This window comes from Ascidiella aspersa, chromosome 1, assembly GCF_963924565.1.
Source record: "Ascidiella aspersa chromosome 1, kaAscAspe10.2, whole genome shotgun sequence".
Lineage (NCBI taxonomy): Eukaryota > Metazoa > Chordata > Ascidiacea > Phlebobranchia > Ascidiidae > Ascidiella > Ascidiella aspersa.
In genome coordinates, this window is record NC_139447.1 from 12,838,569 (window position 1) to 12,851,887 (window position 13,319).

Here is a 13,319-nt window from a genome sequence, read left to right on the forward strand (position 1 = left end):
ATGCTTTAATTATCCTTATTCTGATAAGCTGGTAAGAGTTGGAATAGGTGATAATGGTATACAAGTGTAACTTATTCAATAAAACATTTTAAGGCCTATAAAAGTGGCTTGAAATGAGCAGCAGCCTGGGTTAAATTGCTTGACGGGCTGAAAAAAAGCCGCATGCGGGTTTCATTAAGTTCAATAACTCCTATAGATACAAGCATCATGTTTCCGCAAAAAATAAAGTTCGCATTGTAATAAATGTTATTTTTTTTAAAGGCCAGTGACAAAATTTCAGATTTAAAACCGGTCCACAGTGCAAAAAAGGTTGCCGACCCCTGCACTATAGAACAGCCATTTTAATTCTAATCTGATTGTTTCTATACAATTATCATTCTAAACTGGGGTGGTCAATCTATGACCGAAAACAACATTACCCAATTTTACGCAGCACTTTCATTCACATCATTTTCAAAAATACATTTGTTAGTATATGCTGCCTGGGTCACCTACTTTTTTGTCTTTACTCACATCTTTTACTACTCTTGTAGAATCGAGTCATTAGGTCATTAAGGCTTGATGGCATTGGATTTTTTCCACAGTGAATAATCATTAGTTTTTATATAGCCTTTTCATTTTTGTTTGTGAGCAACAGTATGTGTACAATACATGTTACGAAGAAACCAGTAATAAAAATTATTTCCTTGTGTAAGAAGATATGGCTCGCTGTTGTTCAGACACTAAATATTAGTAGGAAACAAGTCTTTTGGTTCTAGCTGGTTGATACTTAGCAAACATTTTACCTTTGGTCATAATGTAAAACATAACATCCATTCTGTAGGTAGCTTAACATTTATTTTTCTATGATACACACACAAAAAAACAATGCACAAGTAAAAAAAATCACAAGTTTGATGAGAGAAACTAAAACAGTGAGATACAATTCTAAGACCAATAATCTGTTTCTAATTTTGGCAAATTTGGTTTTAACCACTACTTACACCTAAAAACAATATAAAGCGTGTAAAAACATGGAAATATTGCTTGCAATGCACACAATTTCTTTGGCAGCTTAAATAAAATTATTGCAACTTTAATAACACAATAAAAGGTAAACATCAGTAGAGATTGTACAGTGAGTGTACCACACTATTAGGTTTGTGTCACTGTTTAAAACATCTATGGAGAAAAATTAACCTAATGATTGAAATAATTCTTTTATGGAACAATACAAACAAGGAAATTGTGCTTAATGCAACAAAATACACAAAAAGTTCTTTCGGTATGTAACCATGGAATGCATACAGGCTCCATACTCTTTTTTGCATTGGATCTAACATTCTACTTTTGTATACTGGATCAAAGAAAAGTCGCAAAGCTGTTCCATAGAAGCATGCTGCCACTGCTGTCTGGTGAGTACTACAGCCATCTTTGAGGTGAAATACATAAAACAATTTTTTGTTAAATTGTACAATAAAAATTTTACTTCAAATATAGTTTACTAGACGAAATAACCGGTGTTGCCCAGGTTAAATAGAATATTTTCCAGTTATTTTAACTGGGTAAAAGTTAACTACACCACAACATCACAATATTGTAGGTTTCCTGTTGATTATTCAAAGTATGTTTAAAAAAGGTAAAATTTCTATAAAACCCTAGCTCTAAACGCCAAATTACGCTGTGTCCAACGTCAGACAAACCCATAACCCATTGAAAAATATAAATTGCTTACTGTTGAAACTGCGACAACAAACGCGATATTTTGCGAACTCTGCCTAAATTTGGAATTGTTAAACTTAATTCTTTACTTGGATTCGTTAACATGAATTATAACATGTGATGTGCTTTTTATGTAATCCCAGTACCATACTTCTTCGAACATGAGTAAAATCCCGCTTGAAACTGAAAATTGGTTACCATTAAAACCGCTGCAAGGACTAAATAGCCAACGGCAAGCATGGCAAACATCTTTTAGTTAAAAACATTAAAATTTATTTTTTATTCGTGCAATATACTTAATTTGATTTTTTATGTCGACGCAGGTAATTGCGCTTAAAAAAAAGCTTTTGCGCGGTTACATTTACGATTTGTCACGCGCAAGACTCCCCACACGACGGGGAGTCGCCGGTTATTTTGTTAGTCGACGACGACGTTGCTCTGCCAGCAAACATATTACACACAAATAATCTCACAAATCTTCGTTTTTATATATATAAAGATTCCATTCTAGTACAACATTTTAAAAGGCCTTTATATGATTTTACCAAATTAAGGAAATTTATACAGGTTTGAAATTGAACTAAAATTTACACTCTTTAGTTGGACATATGTCTGCCGATAGTGTTAACACTAACTAACCATTTTCACATACCAACAAGTCTCCTAAATTACCTGGATTTTGAACTATTTATTTATCCTTGTTATCAATTTACAGATTAATATTCATTACAGGCAGCCGGGACAAAGTTTTTTTTCTGTGACCGTTTGGGTTATAGAGCTGCCGTGAACACAATGAACACATAAAGAATGAATTTTGAATCATTTTCTGTGAGTGAACAGTATTTAAAAAAACATTTGCCCCTGTGATCAGGGCTGTATTTGAATTCCGTCTAGAACAGTGGTTCTCAACCTTTTTTCTTTTGTGGCCCATTTTTGTTGCACAAAAATTATGTGGCCCAATAAATGTTTTTAAAAAAACAACTATGAAATAGGTTTAGAACAAAAAACAGCACAACAAGCTTCAAAAAAGATTATTTCTTTAACCGTGCATTATTAAGATATTAGCTGCTGAACAATAAATTTACATTCCTTCTAAATTCCTTCCCAAGCCATTACTTCTGTAAAATTAAGTGTAGTGACACAAATACAACTTAATTCTTCATTAAATCTAGCTTGATAAAATTGGTCTGTGGCCCACTCAAAATATTCCCTTGGCCCACTAGTGAGCCATGGCCACTGGTTGAGAACCGCTGGTCTAGAAAAAAAAAACAGTCCTGAGAACTAGTTTTTTTGGGTCCATAAATGCCTAATTGAAATATTAGTCTATATTCAAAGACCGAAATCAGCAGATTTATGAAGTCTATTTGTATTGTGACGTCAATTTAAAACGTCATTTTTTCATTTTTTTGCCTACTGTGGTCCATGCGAAGCAAAAAAGAATTTTAGGGTTTCGCAGTAAAAAAAGTTTAAGAACCCCTGATGTAACTAGAATAGAAAAAGGATATAGCAATCCACTGATACATATGTTTTATACGTCACTCACATATATTTTACCTTTCTGATGTACAAAGTGTGTCGTAATAGGTTCTAAACATGGTACTGAGCCAGCACATAGGAGTTTATCGTCTTACTACCAAGTCCACTTCAACCAAATAAACCTACTTTGCTGAGACCAAAATCCAGTTCTGCAGCCCTGCCTGTTACTGAATGCAGCAAGCAAACCATCTCTACTTTTGTAATTAAATCCAACTTCAAAACTGAAACAGGATAAAATGGACAGCTATGTGGAGCAATTGTGCCAACGATGAGTTTCCATTTTGACAAAAAGTGTGTGTTATAAGCATGTTGCCATCTGTTTCATTTTAATTGGTTCCTACAAACGACTATTATTCAGCAACATTATGACATATCAACAGCGCAACATCTCTCCTAACAAATATTATTCAACAAACAGATGCTTAGCAAAATAAGTATTTTTGACTAATCTGGAGACTGCTTTGATCGTTTACCAGACAGACTATTGAATGCGTAGGACTTTTTGCCACATATGATGTGTTTGGTCAAGTCCTTACTATACTGTGCAATTGTGTATCATAAGCGATTAAACAAAATCAAACCTTGTCACCGTTTAACAAATTTCGACTGCCAGAGCGTTTGAAAACAACAACAATATTTGCTTAAGGACACTTGGTCAAGTGGGTGTCAATTAGCTTTTGCCAGGAGCAAATTGCAAAAAATCTCAACTCTGCAACAATTACCTTCTAAAACAGAATCCATGTGCAATTTTCTGGATATCCACCGGCTTCTAGAAACACAAGTAAACAAATTGAGTTGACATTTTGTACATCTTTTTAAATTCCTATTTGTTGAATAAAATAGAGAGATACCTCGTCAATGAGAGCTGCCTAAAAAATTCCGGGTTAAAGTTATATTCAGAATCATCTGCCATTAAACATCCCACTTTGTTATCCATCCACTGTAGCGCCTCTCGTAACCACTCTGGCCTTACTGCATCCATAATTCCAATGCTCCCACAAACAAATCCTTACAAAACACAATTTATATTTACATATTGAAAAGAAAAAATATATATATTTAACAAAATGTGACTTATAAGGGATCTGGGTAATACCTTTAATTTTGTTATGTTAAAATTTATGTTAGTTTTTCCTTTATTTATATATGTATATTGCAGGTCAGTTTATTGTTGGTTTGGTTTAATATAGGCCAGTTCATTATCTTATCCATAATTTTAGGAATAATTCTACAGTTATACAACAGGCCTGCAACTACATATGAAAACCTTTTAATGTTGGCCACAATGTTATAGCTTTTTTAGGTTTTTCATTTTTAAATAAATGTTGACTTGCTAGTAATTGGTGTAATAAAATAATTGCTGTAATGAATGGAGAACAAAATTAAGGCCCATAGTTTAGTAATTCATATAATAGCTAAATAAAAGACCTTGTTCAAGAAATATATCTTGTGCAGTTTCATCCACACCATTTCTGGCTAAAGCCTCCATTTCTGTAACAACTCCAGCACACTTTTGCTCAATTAACTCGTCAAAGCCACCTTTGTACCCATCTTTTATTGCAGCCTTGTTCATTGCAGGTCGGCAACCCATCTGGTAATATAACAAAAAATAAATATATAAAGTTTCTGGGGGTCTAAGTGCACCTCAGACCACAAAAGTCATAATCTCAAACTTACTTTAACACCTAGTTGCAGCCATATCAGTTGATGAGTTGGGGTGTATAAGCTGTAGCCATTTTGTGTCATATTTTTCCAGCAAGTATCCAAAGGGCACCTATTGCTGCTTTCAGCAATAAGTAAAGATTTCATGCAGTAATCGCTGGATTCTTCACTGAACATTTCACCAGCTGTTTGAATTATATTAACCAACTATAATCTCCAAAATAAAGCATGCGAAAAAATGAATGTATACCAATTTTATTAAAGCAATAAACAGCAATGGTACTTTTTGTAAAAGCCACACAAGAGTAAACTATCGCAATGATAGTCAATCATTTAATTAACAAATGTTGTGAGGCTTTGGGTACACTATGCACGGATCTGTAATGTAGCTTGATAATAAATTACAAAGCCAAAAAGGTCGAGTAGATCGACAGTATCTAAGATGCTGTCGATCTACTTGACCTTTTAGGCTTTGTTTTAGAAAAGTTTTTTGTTGTAGTGAGCAATTCAATTGTTAAGAAAACTGAATCAGGAAAATTTTAGATGAATTTAGAACAAAATACTCAACTCTTTACAGGAATCACTTCTATCCGTTTAACATCTGATATCTGTGGTGGAACTTCATAGGAGTTCCATGGACTATCAATCACAAAGTGGAGTTTGTCATAATATCTGGAGAAAAATAAAGAAACAAAATTCAGAAGTTCAAATCACTTGTATTTTACATACTCTTTGTCGGCTTTTATAAGAAATGGCACGGATTTGCTCATAGCTGCATTGGTCATGTTAAACAGCCTCATAAAACCTAATTGAATTTCAGGTTTTTTCCATACATTAGTTTGCATATTGTTTTTTGATATTCTCAAAGTTCTTTCCAGTTCACCTGTAAAATATAAAGAGAATGAACCTATGTCAATTTTTGTTGATGACTGCTAAACTGAGCATATTTGTTTTACTGTGAAATTTTACTGTACAATGTTATTAACCATCTTTAATTTAATATTAGAAGATTGACTTTTCGCACACATGTTCAGCTAACCTATAAAAAACTTTGGAGAACATGTTTTGGTAATGCTACATTTGTATAACTAAAGTGTACTTATAAAAAGAATTAATAAATAAAAAGGCAGAAACTTGTATAGCACCTTGAAGAACTCTGATACCAAAACTAAAGTCTAAAGTTATATCCTGCATATGAGTTGAATAGTATAAAACAATGTTTTCCAGGGCCGCTAGTGTTTCCTCGGCTGTAACAAATGGCTGAACAAACTGTTTTCTTGTCGAAGTCGTTTTACTGAAGACAGTGGTAAATAAAGCGAGAAACAGTATAACATATGCTTCTTTTAATGTTGACATTAAATTCATTTTTAGAAACTGTAAAATTTCAGTTGATTTAAACATAAAAGCAATGATATATTTATGAAAGTAGTACACTTGACTATTAATTATGTGTTGGTCAACATTTTTGTTTTATATCTAGCAACAGAAAACCAAAAAATGAAAAGAACAATACAAAGTCAAACAATGAGCTGAAATAAAATATATAACTCTAAAAGCCTAATATTAAAAAACCAATGATATTGACCTCAAAAGTCAATAACTATTTCACAGCACTAATAATAGAACCACAGTGTTGCAAGCGTTTCAGTGGTGGAAACAAATAAAATGTATTTCTAAAACACACTGTTCATAATACAAAAAGATTGCAAGTCCAGCTTGTGCATCATAGCAGCTTCAAAGTCTCTATAACTAATCCTGCCCATTCCATATGGTGAGCACATTTCCTGAAAGCAGGATATTACAGTTGACTCAACAATGTGTGGCGCCACAAGCCTAAATACTTGCTTGATGTCGCCAAGAGTAAGAAATCCTTGGCACCGGATGTCAAGCATGTAAAACAAATGCCTTATTTCTTGATGAACATCTGTTGCTTCCAACTTGCTGGCCATTGTTTTCAAAAATGTTGGCAGTGACATGCCGGGGCCCTGCTGGGAGCTTTCATAATTCAATAGCTGGTCTATTTCATAGCTTGATGGTTTGTAACCAAAAATGTACAGCATTGCAACTTTCAAGTCCTCTTTAGAAAGATAGCCTTTCAGCGTCTCATCAAAAATTCCAAATGTTTTTTTGAGAAATTCAACATTATCAGACATATTTATGAATTTGTTTACAGATAGAACAAACCTACAAAACTGGAAAGAAAAGTTTTTTTTTATTTAAATGGCATCACAAAGTGGCAATAGCAAGCGAAAGAGAGTAGAACAGCAAAAACTTAAAAATACATTACATAAATGGGTGGTAATTTGACAATAAAAAACTTGAACATGCTATATGTTTTTTTTATTGTGCCAAGTGTATGAACTTTAATTTGTCAAAACAAATGATTTAGAAATAACACATTAAATTTTGGAAAATACTTGTACTGTGTACTGCAACACATTTATAACATGTCGCATAAAAGCATCGGTTTTGATAACAGCCCCAACACAAAACAATTAGGGTCAAACTGCATTTTTACAGAGAATACATATATTTCAGAAAGGTAGGGTTGTTTGACCCCTTTCAGGGTCAGCCATCTTCCACACATGAATGGATTTTGATTTAGGCAATGCACTGATGTCATGCGGTGTCAAGAATATGAATTGCTTGTCAGTTCTTAACAAAGCAATATCCACCATCATGTCCATGGCAACTCTCCGGTTGGCCATGTCCATGAACACATCAAACTCATCAAGACATCGCAACGGGGAATGCATTGCCTCCCAAAGTGCCAGCACAAAGCACACTGTAGAAAATGATCTCTCGCCGCCTGACAGTGCCTTTAGGTCTTTTGTCAGGGACGCACTATTCTCATGTGGTTTAACACAAATAGAAAGGGTATTATTTTCATGATCAAAGGTTAAACTGCCCACAAAACCTCTCATTCGAAGCAGGACATCAAAGTCAAAAGCACAACGTGCTGATAGTAAACGTCGCAGTTGAGAAAAGGCAGCTTCTCTTTCCTCCAAATAGTTTTCAATTGCATCTGCAAGTTTTCTTGACATTTTGATTTGTCTCTTTATGTATTTAAACTTCTCCAACACTTCATTGTATTCCCTGACAATGACCTCATGATCACCATGTGTTGTTTCTTCTTGGCTGATACGACGATTGATTTGTTTTATTTCATTTTCTATGTTATTGGGGGTTCTGCGGGTGCTAATTTTTTCTGGACAAATCTGAGCTGCCTTTTTGGATTCTTCTTCAATCCGCTCTGTTTCGTGCTTTATACTAAGTTTTAATGCTTCGACACTTTCCAAATGCTTTTTCTTTCTTTCTGTGAAATGCTTTTTTTCTGCCTTAGCAGTTTCTAGGTCACTGGAGGCCTTGTTTATTTTTTCAGTCAAGTCCTCTGCACTGTCACAAATGTGTTTTACCGATCCAACACACTTGGCCAAAGCTTGTTGCTTCTCCTTTGTATGCTTGGCAAGGTTTTGGCTATCTTGTGTTTGTTGTTCGATAAGAACATCCAGTGAACCAAGCTGTTGTGTGTAGTGAGCAACTTCATCTTCCAGGTCCTTTACATCCAATGGTTGTGGATCTTCAATAGCTTCCAAAGACTTTATTTCAACAGAAATCTTTCTCAGTTTATCCTTGGTAGCAGCTTTTGATCTTTCATAGCGGAGTTGTTCTTGATCGCTGGACCTTAGTTCCTTTTCAGCCTTATTTAGATTTTGCTTTATATTAGTGAACTTAGATTGCAACATTTTCAATATTTCCTTGTTTTTTTTAATTTCATCATCAACATTAACTTTAAGAAATTTTGATACAGCATTTTTTTTGTTGGAGTAGAATCTGTCAATTAATACCTCATCGCCATTTCCTGTAAATGCTTTAATGCAGTTGGGTGGTGGACGATTGCATTGAATTGTTCTTAGGGCATCTTGTACATCAGGAATAACAAGAATACATTCTATGCCAGCCATATCAATTAGAAGGTTAGCAATAACAGGATCATCAATTTTCAATAGGTTTAGAACTGAACTAAACTGTGGATGTTCAACTTGACCTTTTGAGACATCATAAACTCGGCTGCTGTACTCCATTGTGTATATTACAATTCTGGATCTCTCATAAATGGAGAATGTTGAGTTTCTCAAGGCTTCAAGTATTTTTTCATCTCCATGGTTATCCACAACAAAGCTGGTCATAAAACCCCTAATTGCACACTCAACTGGTACAACCAAGTTTGCATCCTTAACGGTGACACAAGTTCCGATAGGACCTCGTGGTTTTTTTGAGAATCGTTTTTTGTTCCATGCATCTTCAATTTTTTGTACAAAATCTGGCATTTTGGAACCAAAAAGCTGAAGTCTATTTTTTCTACCCAAAGACAAACTGTTAATAGCGTGTTTAGCTCTTCTTTGCTCGTGTTGCAATTCTTGTTCTTCCCGTTTCTCATTGTGTATATTTTCCTTGAGGCGTTGAGAAGCCATTGCAAACTGCTCAACTTGGTGGGATAAGTTTTTTACCTGTGCTTCTGAAGATTTGTATTGTTCCCGCAATTGTGCAAGAGATTCTTCCCTTTTTTGCTTTTCATCTTCAATGTCGGTTTTTGCAGAATTCTTTAGCTCCTCAATCCTTGTCTCCAGCTCTTTTCTATCTCTAATAGTTTCCCTCTTTTGTTGCTGTGTGCGACCAAGGACGTTTTGAGAGCGCTTCTCCTCCATTTTGGCTTCATCAAAAGCTTTTTTTGCTTCTTGTTTCTTAGGTTCCAACTGTTTTACTTGGCGTTGAAAGTCTTTGACTTTCTTTTGGAGATCATCTAAATCATGTTGAGCCGCCATTTCTTTTTCACGACATTTCTCCAAAGCAACATCATATTTTGGAGTTTTTAAGTTTTCCCTCTCCAGTTCTCGTTTAGTTGGCTTAAGAAAGTGTTGCAGCTGAATAACCTGAGACCAAGCTAATTCTGATTTTAGTTCATTTATTTTAGTTTTCAAATCTTGAATTTGGGCTAAATCTTTGAATTGCTGTTCCTTCTCAAAAACCTCTTTTTCCAAATCAGGGATATTTTTCTGCTTTCGGTTTATGATTGTTTTAATTAGAACGCCATGGTCCCTTATGTACCGATAATCATGGCTCATTTGTTCAAGCTGCGTTGCCTTTAGGAAGAACTTGTATTTGTCAGATTCGTTTTTTGAATGTAAAAAATTTTTGCTCATTTCTTGGTTAAGGCAAGTAAGGGGATTATCGACATGTAGGTTGATTTCATCCAATATCGTGAGAAGATCATCCTTTTTTGTTGATATGACTTTGTTGCTGTCATTTTTAATCTTGTAAGAAGACTGGCCATCACAAGTAATTCGGCGTTCCACAATAATTTTGGAACCATAAATTTCTGGTCGTACAGGTTCTGCTCCATTGTTGCGTAGCACAATTTCGATGGTGGCTGAAGTGCTGCCTGTTTTGATTAAGGTCTTCAGGGAAGTTCCCCTACTGGTATTACTAGTTTTTCCACCCAATCCAACAATGAGTGCAGTTAAAACTGCACTTTTTCCGCTGCCATTGTGCCCAACTACAAAATTTACGCTGCTGGTAAAACGCATTGTCAGTCTACCGTGGCACATAAAGTTTTTTAAAGAAATGCTTTCAATAATACCGAAACCATTGGTTTCATTTTCCTTATTGGACCTTTTTGGGGTGGATGTTCCAGAAAGCGGGGTTGATGCTTTTCGTTTGGATGCCATTGTCAGTTCCCGATATTACAGGTGGTTAGCATTCAAGTCATTTATAAACCTAAATTATTTTCAAGAACATAAACAATTATTATCAATTAATAAAAATTAACTTTAAACACAAAGTTTGTCACCAACCAATTTTATCACAAACTAATGTAGAAAGTAAGGCATGTGCATGTATTCTTTTAACAGATATTTAAATGTTGAATTTGCACCCTAATTCTTCAAAATTTGAAACTTTTGATATTACACTGGGGAGAGGGTTTTGTAGTCTAAAATTGTGCGGCTGCAATAACATTATTTTTAATGTTTTCAGAAAATGAAGTCCTTAACTGAAAACTGTTAGTGCCAAAAATTTTGTGTGTTTAATTTTATTGGCAGGGCACTTGCAAGATCTTCCATACTTTGCAGACTGGGTGTCAGGGGCAGCATTGAAAAAACTGTATGACCAGTCTGCATTCTGCGACAGATGTATATTTGACATATTTTAAGAGAAATTTGTGTGCATACCTATTGTCAGAAAAATCAACACTTAGCTTGTTTCAGTATATTTTTATATTGCAAAACTAAAACATCAATCAGAAATAAAAAAGTACTTAGTAACAATCTGCAATCCGTTAAGCATGCATGCCGAAATAGCTATCAGAGTAAGTCAACGTGACCATAATCTGAAATAATAAACAAAAAGCTAGCTGCTGCCTGTCGCGTTTATTGCTTGCCCAGGTTAAAAAGTTTGACATGCGCGGGGATTTATCTCTTTTTGACACACATCTGTAGTGACAAACTCAGACGCAGCTATGAAATTAGTTCAGTCACAAAAACTATGGGGGCAGTAAACACGAAAAGCTTTTTTTTTGTCTTTTTAAAACCATCAGTAGTAATTTACTTAGAGCTGCGCAAACTTTAGAAGTATCGTTATTACAGTGCAGGCGAAACCTTGAGAGTGTTCATATTACAGCCGCGCATTTTCAAGCTGCTTAAATATCTCGGTGCTGGTCTACAATCCTACTACAACGATAATTATTTGGGTTTGCGTAGGTAAGGCAATATTATTAAATAATAAATATAATAGTACTTGGTCCACCCCCACGTAAACCACTAACCGACATCCTAACCGAAATATTGTGCGTTGCTTTAGTTATTGTTTCAACGCTGTGCCTGTGGTACGGTTCTATACCAGAGCCACGCAATCAAACCAGCATACGTATGGTGTAGATGTTGCTGCATTTAAGCAGTCGACGGGGGGTGTACGTATTATGCATGTGCTTTTTCCAAATAGCGCCGAAAATTATCTTTAACCAGGAACGCTAGTCGTACTTGGCGCTAAAAGCTCAAATACAAACATCACAGGAACCACAGACAGTGTGTTGCGGTCAGAGATGTTAAATAGAAACGTTTGCGAGAATCTGCTGGCTGGCGGCTGACAAAAGTAATAAAAAAGTGTAATCTCGAAACTTTTCTTTATTTTTACGTGTGAGCTTTCCTTTTTTTTTAAAGTCAAATTTATATTAAAAGGTCGTAAAATATAACAATGTTTCAATGAATAATTTTGCCTAATTTTTAACTGATAAATATTACAAATAAGCAAAATCAAATAAGTTCGGAAATAAAAATTTCTGAACTTCGTTTAAACTGGGTAATTTTTTATTTAGTTAAACATTGCTTAAAAAGTTTGGCACCAGAGGGCACAACCCATCCATCCATGCATATCTAAACAGGGTGCTTCAAAACTTAAATGACAGACTATGCTCTAAAAACTGACATACTTTTCGCTGTTAAAACTGATAGGAAATCATATATATCGCTGCATTCTCTGCCAAAATGATTGACTTAAATTTAAAAAGTAAGTGCGCTTTAGTAGGGCGCTGGTCTACAATCCTACCACATTTAACAGTAACGAAACGAGTCGTCAAAGTTGAAATTGAAGAAAGGCATAAATATGTAACAATAAATATAATACTAATACTTGAACCACTCAAAGGTTAAGTTGAACCCTAAACCCTAACTCAAATATTGTCAACAATATAAACCCTTGGACGAAAATGTGGTAGGATTCTAGACCAGGATCAGATTTTGTTCTTTAGCATAGGAAAAATATAGGATTTTTTGGCGCTCTTTCACTATTGTACGTAAAAATTAATAAAAAAATTTTTTTCTTCAAATGCCGCATACCACAACACATATAACTTGGGTTAGGGTGCGGGTTAGCGTTTGGTTGAGGGTGGGTCAAGTTATTATCAATAATAAACATAAAATTACTTGACCCACCCTCACCCAAACGCTAACCCGCACCCTAACCCAAACAATATGCGTTGTGGCATGCGGTATTATTATTTTTTGTTTTTGCATAACTTTTCATGTACAATAGTGAAAGAGCGCCGATTTTTTTACTGTACGTTTTGTGGCGCTGATTTAGAATCCTATTAGAATACCAAAATGAGTCAACATTGAAATTGCTAGAAATAAATAAACATTGGAGAAAAATATAATAATAACCTTTACCAAATCAAACACTAACTAACTCAAATAATGTTAGCAATGTAAACGCCTGGACAGAAATGTGGTAGGATTCTAGACCTTATTCTTTGTATTATGTGGCATGCTATATTAGAAGTTAACATCTATACAAAATAGGTGTACTCTGGTTGTAATGTTGTTTTTAACTGGACAGTTCAGCATACAGCTTGTTTGAGAAAATCC

At 34.8% G+C, this 13,319-nt stretch overlaps 3 protein-coding genes across 4 annotated transcripts; all 3 read right to left on the reverse strand.

Moving 5' to 3' along the window:
* Positions 1 to 857: 857 nt before the first annotated feature.
* Positions 858 to 6,300, reverse strand: LOC146167592 (UPF0764 protein C16orf89 homolog). 2 transcript variants are annotated; one of them, XM_083380881.1, is made up of 8 exons: positions 6,045 to 6,300; positions 5,629 to 5,782; positions 5,468 to 5,571; positions 4,915 to 5,084; positions 4,666 to 4,828; positions 4,089 to 4,245; positions 3,960 to 4,006; positions 858 to 1,411 (listed from the first exon to the last, which is right to left on the reverse strand). In XM_083380881.1, exons 1-8 carry the CDS (start codon positions 6,298 to 6,300, stop codon positions 1,146 to 1,148), a joined length of 1,317 nt encoding a protein of 438 aa, XP_083237007.1. In that variant the 3' UTR covers positions 858 to 1,145. The 2 variants fall into 2 exon arrangements, with proteins under 2 accessions (XP_083237007.1, XP_083237015.1); XM_083380889.1 differs by lacking the exon at positions 6,045 to 6,300 and having other exon boundaries at positions 5,629 to 5,976.
* A 261-nt stretch (positions 6,301 to 6,561) lies between these two features.
* Positions 6,562 to 7,069, reverse strand: LOC146167593 (EF-hand calcium-binding domain-containing protein 11-like). The gene has a single exon (XM_083380899.1). It carries the CDS (start codon positions 7,050 to 7,052, stop codon positions 6,573 to 6,575), a length of 480 nt encoding a protein of 159 aa, XP_083237025.1. The 5' UTR covers positions 7,053 to 7,069; the 3' UTR covers positions 6,562 to 6,572.
* Positions 7,070 to 7,422: 353 nt separating this feature from the next.
* LOC146167594 (structural maintenance of chromosomes protein 6-like) lies at positions 7,423 to 10,669 on the reverse strand. The gene has a single exon (XM_083380870.1). The coding sequence runs from the start codon at positions 10,626 to 10,628 to the stop codon at positions 7,434 to 7,436; it is 3,195 nt and encodes a 1,064-aa protein (XP_083236996.1). The 5' UTR covers positions 10,629 to 10,669; the 3' UTR covers positions 7,423 to 7,433.
* Between the last annotated feature and the right edge of the window lie 2,650 nt (positions 10,670 to 13,319).